Source organism: Henckelia pumila, chromosome 2, assembly GCF_033568475.1.
Source record: "Henckelia pumila isolate YLH828 chromosome 2, ASM3356847v2, whole genome shotgun sequence".
NCBI classification, from domain to species: domain Eukaryota; kingdom Viridiplantae; phylum Streptophyta; class Magnoliopsida; order Lamiales; family Gesneriaceae; genus Henckelia; species Henckelia pumila.
In genome coordinates this window covers 148,928,345-148,950,623 of record NC_133121.1, presented here as the reverse complement: position 1 = coordinate 148,950,623, position 22,279 = coordinate 148,928,345, and the positions used below count along the sequence as shown (strand labels likewise).

At 36.7% G+C, this 22,279-nt stretch overlaps 1 protein-coding gene across 2 annotated transcripts; it reads left to right on the top strand.

Annotated features, from left to right (window-relative positions):
• The first annotated feature begins 3,895 nt into the window (after positions 1-3,895).
• Positions 3,896-20,494, top strand: LOC140881265 (flowering time control protein FCA-like). 2 transcript variants are annotated; one of them, XR_012149897.1, is made up of 12 exons: positions 3,896-4,121; positions 4,202-4,272; positions 4,363-4,441; positions 5,238-5,320; positions 5,424-5,481; positions 6,917-6,993; positions 7,425-7,491; positions 7,906-7,985; positions 8,063-8,124; positions 8,523-8,589; positions 19,555-19,735; positions 19,841-20,494. XR_012149897.1 is itself a non-coding variant. In XM_073286435.1 (12 exons), the coding sequence occupies exons 1-12, from the start codon at positions 3,938-3,940 to the stop codon at positions 19,934-19,936; spliced, it is 1,089 nt and encodes a 362-aa protein (XP_073142536.1). In that variant the 5' UTR covers positions 3,896-3,937; the 3' UTR covers positions 19,937-20,487. The 2 variants fall into 2 exon arrangements, 1 of the variants encoding a protein (XP_073142536.1); XM_073286435.1 differs by having other exon boundaries at positions 19,571-19,735; positions 19,841-20,487.
• The last annotated feature ends 1,785 nt before the right edge of the window (positions 20,495-22,279 follow it).

The window sequence follows — 22,279 nt, the reverse complement described above, 5'->3', positions numbered from 1 at the left end:
GGCATTTGATTTGCAATTCTTTGCATGTGCACAATTTGCTGTACATCTTTCTCACATTGTTTGGTCCTTGGATCCAAATGTAACAATGATGGTACATACCATGTGATTTTTTTTTCGATGTGTTTCTTTTCTCCCCCTAACACTGGGAAGATTTCTTCATTAAAATGACAATCAGCAAAGCGTGCTGTAAACACATCGCCTGTCTGAGGCTCAAGATATCTAATGATTGATGGACTATCATAACCGATATAAATACCGATTTTTCTTTGAGGACCCATTTTTGATCGTTGAGGTGGTGCAATAGGCACATACACCATACATCCAAAAATTCTCAGATGAGAGATATTTGGTTCTTTACCAAATGCAAGTTGCAATGGGGAGAATTTATGATATGCACTTGGTCTGATGCGAATTAATGCCGCAGCATGTAAAATTGCATGTCCCCATATAGAAATAGGGAGTTTTGTTTTCATAATCATTGGTCTAGCAATCAGTTGTAGACGTTTAATCAATGATTCAGCTAATCCATTTTGCGTATGAACATGAGCTACAGGATGTTCAACAGTGATTCCCATTGACATACAATAATCATTGAAAGTCTGGGATGTAAATTCTCCAGCATTATCAAGTCTTATTTTCTTGATTGTATAATCTGGAAATTGATTCCGCAATTTTATTATTTGAGCCATTAATCTTGCAAATGCCACATTCCGAGTTGACAATAAGCATACATGTGACCATCTGCTAGAAGCATCGATCAATACCATAAAATATCGAAATGGTCCACATGGTGGATGAATTGGCCCACAAATATCACCCTGAATGCGTTCAAGAAATATGGGTGATTCTGTTTGGATTTTAGCTGGTGATGGTCTTATAATAAGTTTTCCAAGAGAACATGCTTTACATTGAAACTTATTATTCTGAAAGATCTTCTGGTCTTTCAATGGATGACCATGCGTATTTTCAATAATTCTTCGCATCATTATTGAACCAGAATGTCCCAATCGATCATGCCAATTTGTTAATATTGAAGAACTATTAACCACCATATTTGATTCGATTGGCTTTATATGTGTATAATGCAATCCAGTAGGGAGCATTGATAATTTTTCAACCACATATTTCTTTCCTGATTTATATGTGGTAAGACACATATATTTCTGATTTCCATCAGTTATCGTCTCAGTATCATACCCATGAGAGTATATGTCATTAAAACTCAACAAATTTCTTTTCGATTGTGGTGAATATAAAGCATCATTTATCAGAAATTTTGTACCATTAGGTAACAAAAAATGTGCTTTTCCACAACCTTCAATCAAGTCTACAGGACCTGATATGGTATTCACCATTGTTTTTGTTGGTTTTATTTCCAAGAAATATCTTTCATCTCGCAGAATAGTGTGTATTGTACCACTATCTGGTATGCAAATTTCCATGATATTATTTCCATGTTTGCTCATAGCATTTTCCATATCAAACTTCACAAAAAATGCAATAAAGAAAAATTAAGTACAATACAAATGCAAAATATAACATGCTTTATAATACAAGAATGCATTAAAAATACAAATTTGTTACAATATAGTCCCACCAATCTTTTAATCAATGTCTTCGAAATCATTCAAAAAATCTGCAGCATTGAAACTAGTTGAACCAATTAAATGGTCACTATCTTCAACAAAATTGGTCTCTTTTCCTTTTCCCTTTGTCGATTCTTTATAGAGCTTACATAGGTGCTCAGGAGTTCGACAAATATGTGACCAATGTCCTGGAGTGCCACATCTATAACAAACACTCTCAGATCTTTTTGAGTGATTTTCATTTTCACTCGTATTTTCATGCTGCCTTTTTGGTGGGTGGTTCGTGACGTTCTTTTGAGATGAGTTATTGAAATAACTATCTCGATTATTTTCATATCCACGGCCACGACCACGACCGCGATAATTTTTACGTCCACGTCCACGCCCACGCCCACTTCCTCGACCTCGTCCACGACCAAAATCTGGTCTATGCCTTTGATTTTGGTTTTCATTTTTCATTATGACATTTGCTTCAGGAAATGCCGTTGATCCAGTGGGCCGGGATTGATGATTTCTTATTAATAATTCGTTGTTCTTTTCCGCCACAAGAAGACATGCAATGAGCTCAGAATATCTCGTAAAACCACGCACTCTATACTGTTGCTGTAGAGTTATATTTGATGCGTGAAAAGTGGAAAACGTTTTCTCAAGCATTTTCATCTCTGTGACTTGAAGTCCACAGAATTTTAATTGCGAGACTATTCGATACATTGCAGAATTATATTCACTGACTTTTTTAAAGTCTTGGATTCTCAACGAATTCCATTCATCACGGGCGGTCGGAAGTATCACTTCCCTTATATGCTCAAATCTTTCTTTCAATCCTTTCCATAAAATCATTGGGTCTTTTTCTGTGAGATACTCACATTTCAACCCTTCATCAAGATGTCGGCGTAATAAAATCATTGCCTTTGCTTTATCTTGTGAGGTTGATATATTAATTTCTTTGATTGTATCACTTAGACCCAATGACTCAAGATGCATTTCTACATCGAGAGTCCATGGCATATAATTCTTTCCAGTGATATCGAGCGCAACGAATTCAATCTTTGCCAAATTTGACATGGTGACTAGAAAAATAACAATGCATTTTATTAGTTAATTTCCATTAATATGACAATACAAAATAATGGATAAACGATGAGTACAAGTAAGTGTACAAATAGAGAAAAAGCATGTGGTGAAAAATTGCTGGTGAGTACAAAACTCGTGAGCATGATGATCATAATCGTTATGAAAAATATCCTTAGAAAAGCCAAAAACTCCATCTTCTTCTTTTTCGAAAAAAAACCGAGGAGAAAATGTTTTGAGATGAAGAATGAATTTTGGTGTGATTGAAAATGAGTTTGAGTGAACATATTTATAGGGCAAAAACTAGCCGTTTATTACCGTTTGTGACCGTTGGGGGTAAAGAAAAAAATCGTGTATGTGTTGAATAAAAAAATCGTGATAATCATGTGATGCACATAATGATAATCATAATTAAATAATTATGTATATCATATCACATTATTATAAGATCGGTGTCGTAGACAACCTTTTATATAATAACATGAGATTATACGAATATGGTTAGTATATAAATACACAATAATATATATCATATCACGTTATTATAAGGTCAGCGTCATAAACAACTTTTTATATAATAACATGAAATTATATATTAATACAGTTAATATATATACATAATAAATATATATCACGTTATTATTTAAAAACCTTAGAGGCTTTTATAGTTGTCGTATCCCTTACCGGGAGTGTGGGATGTCGTCTTAACATCCTCCCAGGATTTATAACAAGTTTTGAAAAAAACTATTTTTTTTTATAACATGATATTATATATTAATATATATACACAATAAAAATATATAAACAGTAAAATAAAAATTCTTACTTGTTGAATATTTTTGACTTCTTCTTGTATTTTGGAGCGGGTGAAAATATAGAGAACCTTCGAGCGATCGTGCTGATAACGTGTTGTGAAAAAGTAAAAATTTACGGTAAAAAGTAAATATTTCAAAACTCAAAATATATCAAACTCTACACTTTATAATATTTTTCTCTCAACTTCAATTGTATTTTTCATCACAAATGAAGACCTATTTATAGATCAACATTTGAGATTAGTCCAAAAATTAAAACATCATCATCTACATCATCACACACTAATTTTCCACATTTTACAACTCAATATTCAACATTCAATATTCAACAATAATAAAATAATATATTTTTCAACAATATATATATTATATAAAACAGTTAAAACCTCAATAAAACCCACCCGGCCTTTTCCATTTGTTTTTATTAAAAGAAAAGGGGGAAAAAAAGAAACTGGTGCGAACGCGATGGAGGAACTCCAACGCCGCGCCGACAATTTTACTCCGCCGCCGCCGTTTACTTCAGACGCCGTTCAGCACCGCGAGCAAACTTTCAAAGGCGAGCAGAATCAGTTACCTGGCTGCCACCCTAACACTAGTTTCAGTCACGCTCTGCCTCAATCATGTCAAAAGAGAAAATTTTCTCGCATCAGTAATCTCGTGTCTTCAATTTTTTGCTGAATAATCTTTATCCAGTCTGGTCACCATTTTTAAAGACGAAATGTTCTACAGATGGTGCTGATCACGGCTGTTTCGTGAAGCTATATGTGTCGGGGATTCCGAGAACAGCAACCGAACAAGATGTACGTGGCTAAACTAACTGAAATACGCTGCATTGCGCGAGGAATGTGAATGCTAAATTCAAGAATATTTTTTGTATCTTTTAACTTCAGATTAATGCCGTTTTCCGTGAACACGGACATATCGTTGAGATTGTTCTTCTCAAGGATAAGGTGACCGGTTTACAGCAGGGTATGGAGTCACGGTACCCTTAAATATTATTGTTTTGCGCCAACTTTTATTTTGAAAAGTCGGGGTTGTTGATGTGAATTTATAGTTGGTTTTGATTGATGTCCTTGTATTAATTGTCTTAGTACTTGATATTATAAAAGATTTGTCCTATTGCTCTATGTTAAGGGGTGGGAATATGAGTTCGTGGTTTTGTTAGATTTCTCCAAATTTGGAGACACAAATATTAGAAACCTCCGTGTACCTGGGTTGAGGACCTAAGGGGTGGTGCGAACCTGAGGTGCAATCCTGAAACCTAGGCACAAGCTGAGTCACAGCTCTTCGGTGAAGCATATGCCCACTTATAGTTATATAAATAATAACGGCAGTTGTTTTATTGGCATCAGTTAATTTTTTAAGTTCATATTGGATACTAGGGACATAAATCTTTGGACAGCTAGAATTTAGAATAGATAATTATACTTTATTGTCCCTCGCACATTGGCTCTGAGGCACCCAAACTTGTTTGAAAGTCTTGTACCTTTAGTAGTGACTAATAATTATGCTCGTGGGGCATGCATCATTGCTCTGAAATTCTATTTAAAATGGCATGCTCTTGGTTTTCCTTGATTTTAATAGAAAGATCTTATAAGAATACTCCATAAAACTGCATGTTACACCGGTTATATGTAATCGACTTGCAATGCTGTTTTTGCTCAATTGATTAAGTTCACCTTTCCAGATGTTGCTATACTAGGAAGCTTGATTTTTATTCTGATTTCTTAAAGTTATTTTTCTTGATTTTTGTTGCTCATTCTAGAATGCTGCTTTGTGAAGTATAACACAATAGAGCAGGCCGAGCAAGCGATTTCGGCTTTACACGGTCAATTTACTTTCGGCGGGGTTAGTTATCTCTTATTGCTGAGATCTATGAAGAATGTATTTTCCTAAATGCAATTTTCAGTCTTGTATCCTCTGATATAATTATTATCTCAATTCTTTCCAGGGGATGATTCCTATTACAGTTAAATATGCAGACGTTCACGGTGAACGAGAACGCCTTGGTGCTTGTCTTCTACCTTTAATCACTATTTTGTTTATTTTGGATTTCTTCCAATTTCTCTCACTCTGTGTTACTCAAGGATTTTGGTTACTACAAGCTTCCTACACCTAACTTCTTTAAGATGTTAGTTAAAAATTTTATTTATCAGGAAAATCTGTAAGTCTTTTCTTGTTCACTCTCCTTAATCCTATGAGCTCTGATACCATGTTAAAAATTGAGACTAGGACCTAACTCACCTCAAAAGGTAGCTCAAGAGGTGAGTGTTGCCCTTGTTTATATTAAGGGCTTCCAAGAACTCTATCCTATCGATGTGGGACAATATTTCAACACACCCCCACACAAGAGGTGAAAGTTGCCCTTGTTTATGTTAAGGGCTCTCAGGAACTCTATCCTACCGATGTGGGACAATATTTCAACAATTGTTGTCGTCCGTGAAATCACGCTGAATTCGCGTGGACCGTGTTAGTTTTGGCTGCATTAACTATAAACCCTGATGGCTTCAGGGACTATAGAACTGTACGATGAGTATTGCAGTGTTTTAGTCCTTCAGGATTTTTGTTCTTTTGTGTTTATCACCAATGCTCTTCCTTAGCTGCCTTAACTTAATCCTCATAAACGTTTTAGCACAAGTTAATCATGATAGAAACTTGCACTTTAAGGGTTAGGGAATTCAGATGGTTAGTTTCCTGAATTTGTGTTTCACTTATGAAATATTGGTGCTGTTTGAAGGACAATTTGGGCCATAAATTCTTTGAAGATATTATTAATACAGTAATTTATCACTGGCTGTAGCATTATGGTTCAAATCTTTTAAGTGGTACACTAGTTTAAATGTGAGGTTTTGATTGTTTTGCCTTATAGGCCAGCAGACATAATAGCAAGGGCAAATTCTTTTTCCCCACCAACGAGCTTTAACTTCCATAAGAAATAGATTATTTAACTTCCATAAGAAATAGATTATTTGTTGACAAATAGGGTATATTTAATGTCCGTTTATGCGATCCACCTCATTGTTCATTTTTTATTCCTAAATTTTGTTAATATGTTGTCTTCCAAATCCGTGGAATGTTGCTCAGTGGTGGGGGTCAGTTGCATCTGTCTGACATTTTCTATATTACCATTAAACTGAATGTTATTAAAATTTAGCAAGTTATTGATCAAATGTCATTTTTAGTCACATATTCAATTAGAATGCGAATACGAGTTTTCTTCGCATTTGAGGATTTAATCAGCAAACCCTTTAAACAGTGTACATTATGAACAGTTCAAGTTTCCTACTCATTGTGGCATAGATTGAAATTTCTCAAGGGCATTTTGCTAGTTTTCTCATGCTCAGATTATTTAGAATTTTTTGCTTTTGACTAAAGATAGAAATTTACCCCAAGACTACCATTTTTGCTAAGATTCTTTCTGATCTGATGCTCTTCCATTTGTAGGCAACTTTTCTGCGCATGTCCGTAAGTTGTATGTTAACCACTTGAACAAACAGGCACAGAAACGGGAAATTGAAGAAGTATGTACCTTGTTAAAGTTTTTCAGTGATAAGTCTTATCTCTCCAGAGTCCAGTCTTCTCTGGTGTCTGTTAGCTTGTCTCGATTGTAATGCATTTGAATTCACTTACATTTTTTACTTTGGACCTTTTGCTCCCATCAGTAAACCACGTTGTTCCTTGTAAGGTTGCTTTTATAAGAACTCTGTTTTGCATCGCTGGTTTTGAACTTGAACGGATCATGTGTCGACTTTACATTTCTTTTTTATTCACTTTGTGGACTATGGACAGGCACATTTTTTAGCATGACGTGCAATTGGAATGCTGCATTTTCAAATTCGATATTATTACTGCGATCGTCAAAACTAACCTGTTTGTTCAATTGCAATAAAGAGAGAATTTTAGCAAAGGATTTTTTCCTCTTCGTATTCTGAGTTAATGCTTCTATTGCCAGATATTTTCTCCATTTGGTATTATTGAAGATATTTATATTATCCGGGATGAATTCAAGCAAAACCGCGGTGTGTACAATGTACTTTGTGATTTCTTTTGGTCTCTTCCACATTTAAGTTCTTTTGGGGGTCTTTGGATTGGAAAGATTTGGTGGATTTTGAAATTCAAATATTTAATCACTGAATCGTTTGGATAGTTTTGGAATCTGTTGACTTGTAAAACTAGTCATTTGAAATCTATTATTTAAAATCTATTCATCAAGTCCATTTTTTGCATCCAAACGTGGCCCAAGTGATTGCAAGGCTTGGCAAATGTTTTACCCATTAATTCTAAATTGCTTTGTTCCCCTACCTTTTCATGTCTTGTTTTCCACTCAAGCACTCATCTATTGCTGTTCCTACTTGCCTCTTGAGTGCTTTGTAAAACCCTTGTATGTAATTGGACCACTCACGTTTCCCTCAATACTTTCTGTGGCGTTTAAGGATGCGCATTCATCCAGTATTCTTGTCGAGATATGGCAATTGCAGCAATTGAGGGTTTACATGGATCATATGTGATGAGAGTAAGCTTTTACGCTTATTTGTGTATTTTCCTATTTTGCCTTAAAATTATTTACCTAAGATGTTTGTTTTGATTCAGGGGTGTGATCAACCATTGGTTGTTCGATTTGCAGATCCCAAGAAGCCAAGGGTAGATTCAAGGTACCATGTGATAAGAAAATCTTTTCTGCTTGTATTTTGTTTAATCGATATTGATACCTGCAAATGTTGTATAGTTTGAACTGTTTCTTTTTTCAAAGTTTCATGATTAGAAGAGATTGTCTAGTCACATGCCAACGCTTACGTGATGTTCCTGTCCTGAACAGCTTTCGTTCTTCCAATCAAATTGGGCATTTTAGTGGAAACAATGATCTCTTTCAAAGTTATTGCCTGTTTATATTCGTGTTTTGTGTGTGCGAATCTTTGCTTGAGGAAACATTATTTGTGTTTGGTCCTTAACAATAAATCAGTTGTGTCCTTTGTCTTGGTCTGCATGGGTTACTTTTTGTCAGTTTCTATGTTGCTCATCACCACCATGTCTTGGTTTGATTTCCCTCCAGGCCCACTCCATATCTGAACTACTCCTCTAGCGGGAATATGACGCCAAATGAAACGCAACAGAGTAAGGTGAGTAACCCTCACCACGTTTGTTTTATTGCCCGTTTCACCGTATCTTGCATTTTGAAATTTTGTGGTGGTGTTATTGTTAGACAAGCTTCAATTTTCGTCTTGCACTTTTTCCCTAGAACTTTAGCAGCCATAAGAAGACTTCCCTGAAACATTTTAAAGCTTTGGAACTGTACAACATAGTTTGCAAGTTCCAATTAGTTGCTGGAGCACATTTGCTGTGTGGTAACCATGCCTTTTTTGAATATATTCTTGGGTCTTGTGAGCTTCTGCTTATCCAGATCTTGGATGCCCCCTCCATTTATTTCTAGCCGACTTCCTGGCTGGTGAAAAGTTTTGCTGACATGCCATTTTTGCTGGTTAACATTGGTGTTGTTGCATTCTTGGATCTTTATAATTTATGGTAGGCTTTAGACCACAAATTGCATACAATCTTCCATTCTGGCGAATCTGAGTCTTTCTACCCTATCAAAACTTGAAAATATCGAAACCAACTCAACAAATTAATGAAGTACCCCCTCATAATAAGACAATGCAATGTCCCCACGGCGACCAACATAAAAACAACTTAAAATAAAACACATCAAGACTAATAACATAAAAACGAACTTAAAATAAAACACATCAAGACTAACAACATAAAAACAGAATGAAATGACGGAGTGGTAAACGAAACTCCCCTGACCACGTATTTCAAGGTGGTACCCGCTCTGTGGTATGCATTTTTAGTATGTCGGATGATGTTGGTCTCACATGTCAGTGGAGTTCAAAAGGACCGGTTGGTGTTATTGTATCCTATTATCAAAGGAATTCCCATAAATGTGGGGCGCATAGTCTCCTCTCATATCTTCCAATGCGCCCATAGCCCGCACACAAAATTATTCTTTCCGATGATTATCACTGAGTTGTGCGCATTGGCGGACGGAAATATCGGAATTGATGATGGGTGAGTCCAGCCTCAACAATCCATAGATGAGATGATTCTAGTAGGGAAAGACAACCGAGTCCACTTTTAAGTTGACCAGTTGATGGGAGGAGCTTTAGTGCCGTACCACCGCCACCCCCGAGACGTCGTCTTGTCACTGCCAAGTGCCGAGGTTGACTACTTGTGTGCTTGGGCTGAAAAGCAGAGTCAGTATCAGAGCGTGAACAACAAGTATGTGACATCCATTGATTTTCTAATGCACGACATTGCTGATCAACTGGGGCATGGACACATCTCTCTAAAATAAAATTGAGAACTAGACTATAAATTGAGAACTATCACTTGTTCCCTTACTTTTTATTTAGACCAATACAAGGTCCGGAAATGTAAATGGCAAAAGATACCATTTTATGTAGCCATAAGAGGAGCGCACGAACTCCTTTCCGGGGTTGGTGCCCTTGAAATTTCCGCCTAGGCGCGATACGCACTGGTTTGCACATTTGGGTATATTAATCGCCGCGCTTAGGTGGAAATTTTTCTGCCCTGGCACGACAGATCTGAGTTTTAAAGACCCCATATTAGTCTTCGTTCTTCACTCACCTCTCCGTCTCTCATCTCTTCCCTTGCGCTCCTTTTTCCTCCCTAACGCAAAAATTTCGTCCTACAGCCTCTTATCTACTCGAATTGCAGCTCCTTCACAAGGATACTCCAAGCTCCAACTTCAAAAAGAAAATTGTCCGAGCAAGCACCAACGCCTCCAATTTCGAAATGTCACCCAAAAGAAATCGGGTAAGTGGCTCTTTCTCCTCTAATATCTCGGGAAAATTTGTATCTGAAGAGGCTAGACGAAGATTTGAGCACTCTAGATTGCACCGTACCGTGTGGGCCGATAGGGGGTTTAGCATCAATAAGTAGCGAATCCCCTATGTTATTTTGATGATTGAGGATTGAAATTTGATGTCCTATTGTGCACAACCGAAAGTTGGGTGGTTCCATTGGTGCACAAGTTTTATGCGAATGCGGTTGAAAGAACCGAGAGAAAAGCTTTTGTTCGGGGAAAATTGATGTCATATGGTGAAAAACAATTAGAGAGATGTGCTCATGCCCAAGTGAACAACAATGCCGCACATCAGAGAATCACTGGATGTCATATATTGGCTGTCCACGCTCTGATACTGATTCCGAATCTCCGATGCTCAGTCCAAGCACACAAGTCGTCAACTTTGGCAGTGGCAAGACAACGTTTCGGGGGCGGCGGTGGTACGACACTGGAGCTTCCTCCCGTCAACTGGCCTGCCTGAAAGTGGGCTCGGTTTTCCTTTTCCTTGCTAGAATCTTCTCATCTATGGCTTGTTGAGGCTGGACCCACTCCTCATTAGTTTCGATATTTACTCCTGCCAATGCGCACAACTCAATGATAATCGTTGGAAAGAAAAATTTTGTGTGCGGGCTATGAGCGCATTGGAAAATATGAGAGGAGACGATGTGCCCCACATTTATGGGAATACCTTTCATAATAACATACAATAAAATCGACCGGTCCTCTTGAACTTCACTGACATGTGAGATCGACATCATCTGACATACTAGAAATGCGTATGATAGAAGCAGGTATCACCTTGAGATACATTCTATAGCTCGCTAATAATCAAATTGTAATTCGGCGTCGCACAAAGTGCATCATATGATGCAGTATCAACGTCGGATAATCCAAACATCTCATTAATTGTTTTTTCGCAATATGACACCAATTTTCCCAAACAAAAGCCTTCATCTCGGTTTCTTCAACCGCATTCGCATAAAGCTCGCCCATCAACGGAACAATACCAGCCTTCGGTTGTGCACAAAAAGACATCCAATTTCATCCCTCAATCATCAAAATAAGAGAGAGGGTTTGTCGCTTATTGATACTAAACCCCCTCTCGGCCTACACGGTGCGACCCAATCTAGAGTGCTCAAATCTTCACCTAGCCTCTTCAAATACAAATAATTTACCCGAGATATTAGAGGAGGAAGAGCCACTTGCCCGATTTCTTTTGGGTTTCATATTTCAAAATTGGGGGAGTCGGTGCTTGCTTGGACGATTTGCCTTTTGAAGCTGGAGCTTGGAGTATCCCGGTGAAGGACTAGTGCGTATCGTGCCAGGGCGGAATTTTTTTTTTGCATAGGCTCAATGCTAATACCACCAAGGGCACAGACTTCGGAAGGGTGTCCGTGCGCCCCTCCGTATGGCTACGTAGAATGGCCATCTTTGCAATTTAAATTTCCGGACCTTATACAGGGTCCGAACAACATCCATGCATTATTTTGGTTACTTACTAAAATAAAATCAAATGCCAAAAAAAATATAAAAAAATAAATAGAAAAATAGTCTAAAGAAAAGTTAGGGAGCAAGTGGTAGTTCTCAATTTATAGTTTAGAGCTCAATATTCTTTGCGTCAGATTCATGATTCCTTGTGTTGGAATACCATCCCAACTTGTGATTCGAAGTGTTCGCCCATGTAGTGCTCAAGGCGTTATGCATTAACTGTGAAATTTTTATCATATGAATCCTTCAACATGACTGCTCCAGAAGGGTAAACTTTTCAATCATAGAGGGCCCCGACCATCGATTTGAGCTTGCCCGGAAATAATTTTAGTCGTGAATTGAAAAGTAACACCACATCTCCATCTTTGAACTCCATATGCTTTATCCGCTTGACCGCTTGTCGTGACTCCTTTTGGTGCGCTCCTTGTACGAAAGTACCTGATCGCACGCTTGCTCCCTGAATTCTTCTAGCTGGTCCACTTGCTACAATATTTTTTCACCTGCACAAATAATGTCCAATTTCAGGGATTTGATACTCAATCCTTCCTACTTGTGCTCACTGTCTTCTCTTAAATTCTTTTGATTTCACGGTTTGACACTTCCACTTGCCCACTAGTTTGTGGTGGTACGGAGTGGAGATCTTGTGCCTTACATTATACTTAGCCAAAAGCTTTTCGGACAATTTGTTACAAAAATGTGAGTCTCCATCACTATTGATTGCCCGTGGTGTGCCAAATCGGTTAAAAATATTTTTCTTCAAAAAGTTCAATACCACATGAGCATCATTAGTTGCACAAGCCTCCGTCTTCACCCATTTCGAAACACAGTCAACCACAACCAAAGTGTATTTTTTTTTCATAAAAGACGTGTGAAAAGGTCCCATGAAATCTATACTCCAAATATCAAACATTTCACTCTCTATAATATTATTTAAAAGCATTTTATTCCGGTTAGAGATTTTACATGTGCGTTGACATCTATCACAAGAAAGAACATACGCACGAGCATCCTTAAAAATTGTAGGCCAATAAAAACCACATTCAAGTATCTTTGCCGCTGTTTTTGTTGATCGAAAGTGACCGTCTACCTCATGATCGTGGCAATGTCTCAAGATCAGTCTCATCTCATCTTCCGGCACACATCTACGTTTAATGGAATCTGCAACAGATCCTGAACAAAAATGGTTCCTCCAAAAAAAATATTTCACATCCGATAAAAAATTTTCCGTTGGTGAAATAATAAATTCAGTGGGAGTGTACTCGTGACAAGATAATTATAAAATTTTGCATACCATGGAATGGACAATCCTTAAGCATGAATAAATGTTCATCCGAAAACCAATCATTTATGTCATCCTCCCTATTTTTTCTTTCCTCGCTAATATACTCAAGCCTAGATAAGTGATCGACCACTACATTCTCTACATTTTTTTATTTTTTATTTTTTTTTTATCTCTAAGTCAAACTCTTGCGGCAATAAAATCCACCCAATTAATCTAGTCTTAGCATCATTCTTAACAAGCAAATATTTCAATGCTGAGTGATCGGTGTATACAATGACTTTAGATAAAACAAGTTAAGTGAAACTTATCAAACACAAATACTATAACGAGTAATTGCTTTTCGGTGGTAGCATAATTCAATTTAGCATCATCTAAAGTTTTAATCGCATGTCATATAGTATGGAATACCTTGTTTCCTCTCTTACCCAAAACAACACCTATAACAGTATCACTAACATCGCACATTACCAAAAGGTAGATCCTAGTCATGAGCTGCCAAGATAGGAGCAGTCACCAATATTTCTTTCAGTGTCTCGAATGCCTGCACACAATTAAAGTCAAAATTAAATGGAGCATCTTTCATCAATAAAGAAGATAAGGGTTCAGCAGTTTTTGAAAAATCCTTAATAGATCGCCAGTAGAAACCAACGTGCCGTAGAAAACTTCTAACTCCCTTTATGGATGTCGGTGGAGGCATATTCTTGACAACTTCCACTTTGGCTTTGTCCACTTCAATTTCTTGTTTAAAAATCTTATGCCCAAGCACTATACCTTCTTGCACCATAAAATGACACTTCTCCCAATACAATGCCAAGTCAGTTTCCTCGCACCGCAACAATACCATACGCTAATTTGTCAAACAATGATCAAATGACGACCCTAAAATAAAAAAAATCATCCGTGAATATCTCTAAAAACTTTTCTACCGTCAATGCACACACGCCACCCCGTAATGGTTCTTGTGGATATCAACTCAAATTTTTTTATTTTTTACCACAGTTATACCACCTTTCTTAGATACGCATTGAATTGGACTTAGCCATGCTTTGTTAGAGATAAGATATATAATATCTGCATCTAGAAGTTTAATGGTCTCAGCTTTCACTATCTCACTATCTCTCGCATCTTCGGGTTGAGTCTCCTTTGAGGTTGAACCAAAGATGTATATTTTTCCTTCATCAGGATTTTATGCATGCAGATCGATGGATTAATCTCCTTTATGTCCCCACTTTCCATGCAAACGCCTTCTTGTGTTTCTTGAGGACTTCGACTAGTTTTTCTTCTATCACATCTGTTAGAGAAGAAGAAATAATAACAGGTAAATTATTATTCTCACCCAAATAAACATATTTCAAATGTGAAGACAAATGTTTAAGTTCGAGAATCGACGGTGCTTCTATGCTTGATTCTTGAGGAACTAGATCCCTCCTTTCTCTAAAATTTTCAAGTCTGAATTTCACTTGTTTCTTTAATGGAGGATTTGCATTGAAATATGCTATGATGTTTGTCCTCTCTCATAGTTGTTAAGGGCGCAAAGGGTCCTGAAGCCTAAGGCGCAAGGCGAGGCGCGCATCTTGTCGAAGCAAGACGCAATATTAATTTTTCAGAAAAATATATTTATTTAATGCTATTATATAACAAAAAACTATTATTGAAATAATTAATCTAAGCAAAAATATATCATATCACAAAAAATATTTATCTATTACTGCCATTTCATAGTAAAATACATATATTTTGATAATGCAGTAAGAAAATCTTTCATTATTCGTATATTTATGCATTACTTTTAATTTTCTAATCTAGAATACTGATATATTATTTTTAGTATGATGTGTGTTGTTAAGAAATCTGCTATTACTATAAGATTTTTTCTTTGCTTTTATTTTTCTTTTTTTTACCATAATATCTACTAACTTGTCCAGTCAATCAATTTAGATCTAGTTTAAGGTAGATTAACAATTTAGATCATAGTTTATAGTTGTTATCTATCTATCTATAAATGTAATTTTTGAATATTTTGGGAAATAGAACCTCAATTAAATGTTCTTTAATTAAAAAAGGGAAAATATATAACTTTCCTTAAGCCAATTTATTTTATTCTAGGGTTTGATAGACTTTCCTTTCTTATCTAAAAAGTTAACACACAAAAAAATATATATAAAAAAAAAAAAAAAAATTGAGGCGCGCTTCAGTGGGCTTCAGAGGCGAGCCCAGGCGCACATCTGGGATCGCCTTAGTGAATCACTGCGCCTGGGAACATCCCAGGCGCAGGGGGGGCTTCGCCTGGGTGAGAGGCGCTCAAAGAAGGCGAGCGCCTCTCGCCTTTGACAACTATGTCCTCTTTTCATCAAAATTCATCCTCGCATCTCTCATTTGTGAGAGCGGCTTCCACTGGATCCTTTAACTCGTCCTGCACAAAAGTATACACAACTAAATCCAAGGCATCTATCCTAAGACAATCTTGATTGTGTAGTGAGTGCTCAAGTGCATTAAAATATCAAAAATAATCTCCTCATCTCCACTCTGAACAATAAATTCCATTTTCAAACGTTGATGACGGCTTTTCTGGTTGCCAGAAAAGGTCGACCCAATATTACGGCATATCTTAATCTTCATGTCGAGCACCATGAAGTCCACTGAAAATATAAATTTGTCGATTTTGACCGGCACATTTTTAATTTCTCTCGTGAGTATTTTATGGATCTATCCGCCAGTTGCAAAGAGACTCTTGTAGGTTTTGGCTCTCTCATCCTGAGTTTACTAAACACAGAAAACGACATCAAGTTAATGCTAACACCTAAATCACAAAGAGCTTTATGAAATACCGTATCACCAATCATGCATGAGAAAGAAAAACTCCTTGAATCCTTCAACTTTCGAGGGATTTTGTTTTGCACTAAAGCAGACAAATTTTCAGTTAAGTTCACGATGACATGCTCTTCTATCTTTCTTTTGTTGGCTAATTTTTTTATTTTCAAAATTTTTGCATAACTAGGCATTTGCATCAATGCATCAGCAAAAGAAATATTAATACGTAACTTCATAAATACCTCAAGAAATTTTGTAAAGTGAGCATCTACTTTAGCTTTTTTCTGCAGGAAAAATGAGCCGGATAACAATATTTGAATGTGAGTGGGTGCTTGTGTAGTGTTAAAGGACTTAGTTTTGGGTACCTCTGACTACTCATATTTCTCTTTGGTTTTTTTTCAATCCACCTTTGGTCTCTAGTATTTTTCTGCTCGTCAACTCAATAGCCTTTATTTGATCCTTTGGGTTCTTCTCGGTATCACTTGGTAAGGTTCTGAGCTCCCTACTTGAGTTCATTTTTTCCAACTGCCCTATCTGATTCTCCAAACTCTTAATCGATCCATCTTGGTTTTGCATCCTAGTCTTAGCAGAAGAAATAAACTGTCCCGTTGATGTAATTCAAACTTCTCCTCTTTAGGCTTCCCATAGTTTTGATTTCCTTGCGGCCGAGCTTTTTGATTATTCTGACAATCCCATGAAAAATTCGGATGCCTCCACCGCAGATTATATGCATTTGAGTATGGGTAGAGCCGTCAAAACGGGTCGGGCCAGCCCGCCCCGCCATAAAAAATTGGCGGGTTGGGTTGGGGTTTTACTGGCCCGTTTGGAGGCGGGCCTAAACGGGCCAACCCAAACGGGCCGCGGGTTGAGGCGGGGCGGGCCGACCCACCAGTTTTTTAAAAAAAATTAAATTATTTATTTATTTTTAATTATTGACATAAAAATACTTAATTTTAAATAATATGATTTTAAAATTTTAGAACTAGTATTTGTAATATTTTAATATTTTACATTATTATTTTTTTATGGTTAAATATCTATTTATATTATTTAGTAATGCGATTTTTTATCCAAAATATAATAGTTAACATCAAAATTTTATATGATTTGTTTGATTGCGTTATTTATTATTGTTTAACATTGTTGATATATTTTTTTAAATCTCAAATCCTAATTTTATTTTTTGAATTTTTTATATATTTTTATTTTTTTTTAAATTTTGGCGGGTTGGCCTGCCTAGCCTGCTACCCGGGGCGGGGCGGGGTTTTTATGGCCCGTTTGGAGGCGGGCCTAAACGGGCCAACCCAAACGGACAGCGGTTAATGGTGGGGCGGGCCGGCCCGGCCCGTCTGACAGCTCTAAGTATGGGTTGTTCCTGGGGCAATTTTGGCTCCCTACATGGTTCACCAGCAACCTATTTGGTACTTAAAAAGGATTTTCTCAGTTTGACTATCTTTGGTGAAATGCTCACCTCCGCATGTATCACAAAACACCTCTTGAATGCGCATCGCTGTATTCCCCACACTCAGACCATCGATGTATCACAGAACACCTCTCGAATGAGCAAAAGTGGTGATGTCGGTTCTCAGCTTCATCGTTTTTGATGGAGGAAAATACTTGGTGAGAAACGCTTTGGCCATATCCTCTTATGCCGTGATAGAACCTGCAGGTAAACAATTTAACCACGCCTTAGCTTTATCTCGCAATGAAAAATGGAATAAACGTATACGAATAACGTCGTCAGAAACTTCCTCATGGTTAAGAGTATCACAGATTTCTAGGAAATATGCAATGTATGCATTTGGATCGTCAATTGTGGTTCCACCAAATGGGACTGAGTTCTAGATCATCTGGATTATGGCTGGCTTGATCTCAAATTGGTGTGCTGGCACTGCTGGTCTAACGATGCTTTGCCTTGCTCCGTTGATAGATGGTTGGGCACACTCCATCATGGATCTATGCACGGGCGCCCCATTATTGTCCTCACCACCTTCATTGTTTTGTGGTTGATTGTTTTCCGCCATCACAACTCTTTGCTGCCTCTTGCGAAAAATTCTCTCGATTTTGAGATCGAAGGGTGCGTGTTCCGAGCGCGAGGATTGTAGCAATGCATCGCAAGATAGTCCTGCAATGAACAAGTAGATCAGTTGTGAGTCCTTTTTTCTTCGGTCGTTCTCATTCCCACTATTTTTGCTTATCTCATGGTCGATCATTACCAACACCATCCTTGATGTTCGCTGCTCGCCGCAGCCGCACGCCACCTGCAGCCCTCCTTGAAATATTTATATAGTTTTAAAAAAAGTCGTATCCTAGCCAACTAGCCGTGTCGTGTCTTATATTTTCAAATTTGTTTGTATCGCCATAACCCTATCATATCTGATACGATACGCGTACCCGTATACATGCAACATAGTTTATGCCAAACTATTTCGACACAATGAAACAATTAAATGTTTTCAATTATTTATCATAGGTGATTGCATGAACGTCTTTTGGAATCTCCCAGGTTTCGACCTATTGGACTATCAGTATCAACATGCAACCAATTTCATATTTATATGCAAATTGTTGATCCACGGATTATGCTATTCGTAAATCATTCTTTCGAAATCATTCACAATACTTATAATGAAAATGTTAGCTACGCTTCAACACTTCAACTAAAATCAATAACACAATCAAGTACTTGTCAAAGTCGAAAATAAATTGTCACAATTCAAAAGTGGGGTTGGATCCCCTAAATTCCAACAAAATAAGTGTAGCTATGCATAAAATCCGTAATCTAATCAAAAGTTCAGTATTTGGTAATAAAAATTAAAGAAAATATGATTAAAGTAGAGAATAAACGCTACACGCAAGCTTCTTCCTCCCCTGTTCTTCGTCTCTCGGTCTCCTTGATAGCAGCCGTCAAAAGCTCTGTTCAAAACCTAATTTTTGGTCTTTTGTATCTCCCTAGAGTTTGCTCTTGTCATACTTCCTTTTTTGGTTTACACCCACAAATTTCCTTTTTTCCTCTTTTTTTGTGCCGCGTATTGTGCCTATACGCAAGAAAATCCCTCCTAGGCGTGATGTCTCCTGACTTTAGCCATTTGATTTTCACGTGTCCCGCCTAGGCGCAATAAATTACCGCAGATGCGACCTGTTCCTCATTTTTTCCATCTTTTTCTGCCCTGGTGGAAAAAATCACCCGCCTAGGCACAGAGTGTTCTGTCCCGTGCTTCAAAATTGTCTTTCCCAGGCTCCGATTTCCGCCTTTTTTCTACAAGAAGTCTTAAATATGTTGGTAGATACCATAATGCTAAAAAACTTGAATTTTAACTGAAAATATGGAAGACTCAAAGTTTCGTGCATCTAAGGGACTAAAATGGACTAATTTAACGTGCAATTTTGACTCCTATCATTATGATCCTGAGTATCCAAGTGTCACCCTGATTATATGGCAACTTCCTTCAGGCTTTAGTGTTCTTAATTTTACTATTTAAATGATGGTATTGATTGCAGTGGTTATCTATTGATTCTAGTTTTGATAGCCATATGTAGTAATGCATCCTTGTAACAAAACAATATTTGTTGGGTACCCTCGAATTGTTGTCTCATTATTCTGCTGGTGGTATGTTCTTCCTTGGTCGGTAACACCAGTTGGATATATTCGCAGTCTTCATATGCAGGATGCAAGACGACGACACCGCTGAGCACTGGGAGTGCATCAGCAGCGATTGGTATGGTGGAACACCCACACCCTATAGAATGTGAGTGGAGCGAGCACATCTCTCCCGATGGAGAATTGTACTATTATAATTGTGTGACATGTGAAAGCAGAGTAAGAATTCCTCCTTGTTTTTCCTGATATGTTTGTATTTTCACTGGGATTAGAATTAGACTATATACATTTATGGTGGATGGATAATAATATGATGACAAACAGTGGGAGATTCCGGAGGAGTACGAACTTTATGAACAAGAAATTGACAAGAAGGAACAGCAGCAGCTACCAGAGACGTACGAGGTTCAATTGGTGTAGCAGAACACACGGTCTCTCGACACAGCTGCGTTTATCTGTGGATGGAATTGTTGAGACTGGTTTTTTCTTGCGAACAAAAATCATTTATTGCCTCCTTACCTGTGAAGAAGTCTTATATCTGTTTTGATACATCAGTTAACATATCTATTGACTATACGTTCGTTTTTTTTTTTTTTAATAATTTGTTACAAGAAATAAATTTTAGTATTTGAGATTTTAGAGGGGAGGAGGAGAAGAAACTTTTAGTTATTATAATTTATAGGGTCAGAAGTTGTATGTTTTTATTTCACAAAAACTGTTTTTAATATTATAGGGTCACAATTCAAAAGTTGGGGTCGGAGGAATGTAGTTCGTGTCCTTTTTCTCAGCAGAATATTTTGTTCCAGATGATGGCAGTGGCATCATAAAGTGAAGTTGTGATAAAATTAGAATATTTTTTGTACTACTTTTTACTGAAAAATTCTTTAGGCCCCTAGGACCGCAGCTTTTATACCAGATTCGTAATTTTAGATGATAGATAGATATGAGTTTTAAATTGTAAAAAACTAATTTTTATACGTGGAAAATTTATTTCGGCCGCGCTGAAAAAGGGCTCGTTAATAATGGCAATGCTGATTAAAATATTATATATTATAATAAAAAATGTTGCTAATAAATAGCAGCTGATGTGGTTCGACCCTCGCTCGAGCTTGGTTCACTAATGACTCATTTATCATATTTAATGAGCCTAACTTGAGTTTAAGTTTTATTCTAGTTCGTTAAAGATAGAATTGAGTTTGAGCATGTAATAAAATGCATATCTATAAATTAATTCTAAACCTATATAGAAAATAGTAACTTCTTTCATATCATAAATAACCAAAACAACAAACCTAACAACTAAAAAAATAAATAAAAAATACTCCCTACGTATTAATTATATAATCCACGTTTTTTTGTTTGTTCCAAGTATATAGTCATATATCATATTTAGTAATATTTTTTTACATTCATTTATTAATATACCCCTATTAACTACACCTTGAAAATTGTGCAATCATTTTGAATATATTAAATAGGGATAAAATATGAATTTTGTATAAAATTTGTTTTCTCGATGATTTTTATTAATTTGTGTGAAAAAAAGTATGACTATAATCGGAACGGAAGGAGTATGTAAACTCACCACATTATTAAACATATCCAAATACTACAACCAAATACTAAATAAAAAGAACATCGTCTTAAATTTCATTACTAAATATATCACAACACAACTAGGAACAAGCTTGCGAGCCACCTAAAGAAGTTGAGTTCAAGCTCGCAAACCTATTAATGAACATGTTCGCGAGATGCGAGCTCGCGAGATGCGAGCTCGCGAGCCGAATATCCTTAAGCTCAAGTTCGATTCGATAAAATTGTCAAACATTAAATCAAGATCGAGCTCGATTCGGTAAGCTTAATGAACGAGCTTGAATGAGATTTTTACCTAACCGAACTCTGAGTAGTTCACAAATAGTTCGTTCACATTGATAAATGTAATAAAATGAACATCCACAAATAAAATCAATTTATTTATTCATGTAAGAAGAAAACAAACTATAAGAACAATAATTTATAATTCACTTGATATTAAATCATAAATTCGAGATAACATTTTCGGTTTCTAGATCAAATTATAACAACCTCATCTTACAACTAAAAAAATAAAAAAAGAAAAGAAAAGAAAACAGAACAGATTATAAGAAATATTAGCTGGTACATAGATGGTGTGATGTAGGGGTGTTCATTATTTGGAGAAAATCGAAAAAACGGACCGAAATAAAAAATTCGATTTTTTTGGATCGGTTTTAGATATATTTTTTTTTGAAAATTTTGGTTTTTCGGTGCGGCTTTTTACAAATGAAAAACTAAAATAATCGAACCGATCATAATTTAGATTAAATTATAATATACTCCCTAAGGTTTCCAGTTTTTATACATTTTAGTCCCACAAACCCACAGCCACACATTCAGCCGCCACTCTCATACACACAGATACAAGTTCAACTGCTTACGCAAAGCCACCATCTCTGCAACCCACGAAGTACTCTCCTCCCAACTCAGACTCATCCTGAAATGCTGTTGCACGCTCGTATCTAATCTATATAACCTCCTCAATTCTCATGCCGGTTAATGAGATCTTACCCATATGGATAATACCTAAATCATTCATCAAGGGTCCACAGCTCAATACATATGCATAATTAATATTATAGAGTTGACATGACAAATCATAGATTGTTAAATCTCCTAGGTAAGTTGAATTAAACCCCTCACGCCATTATATATACCACACAATAATTGGTTTATTGTGACTTCTCG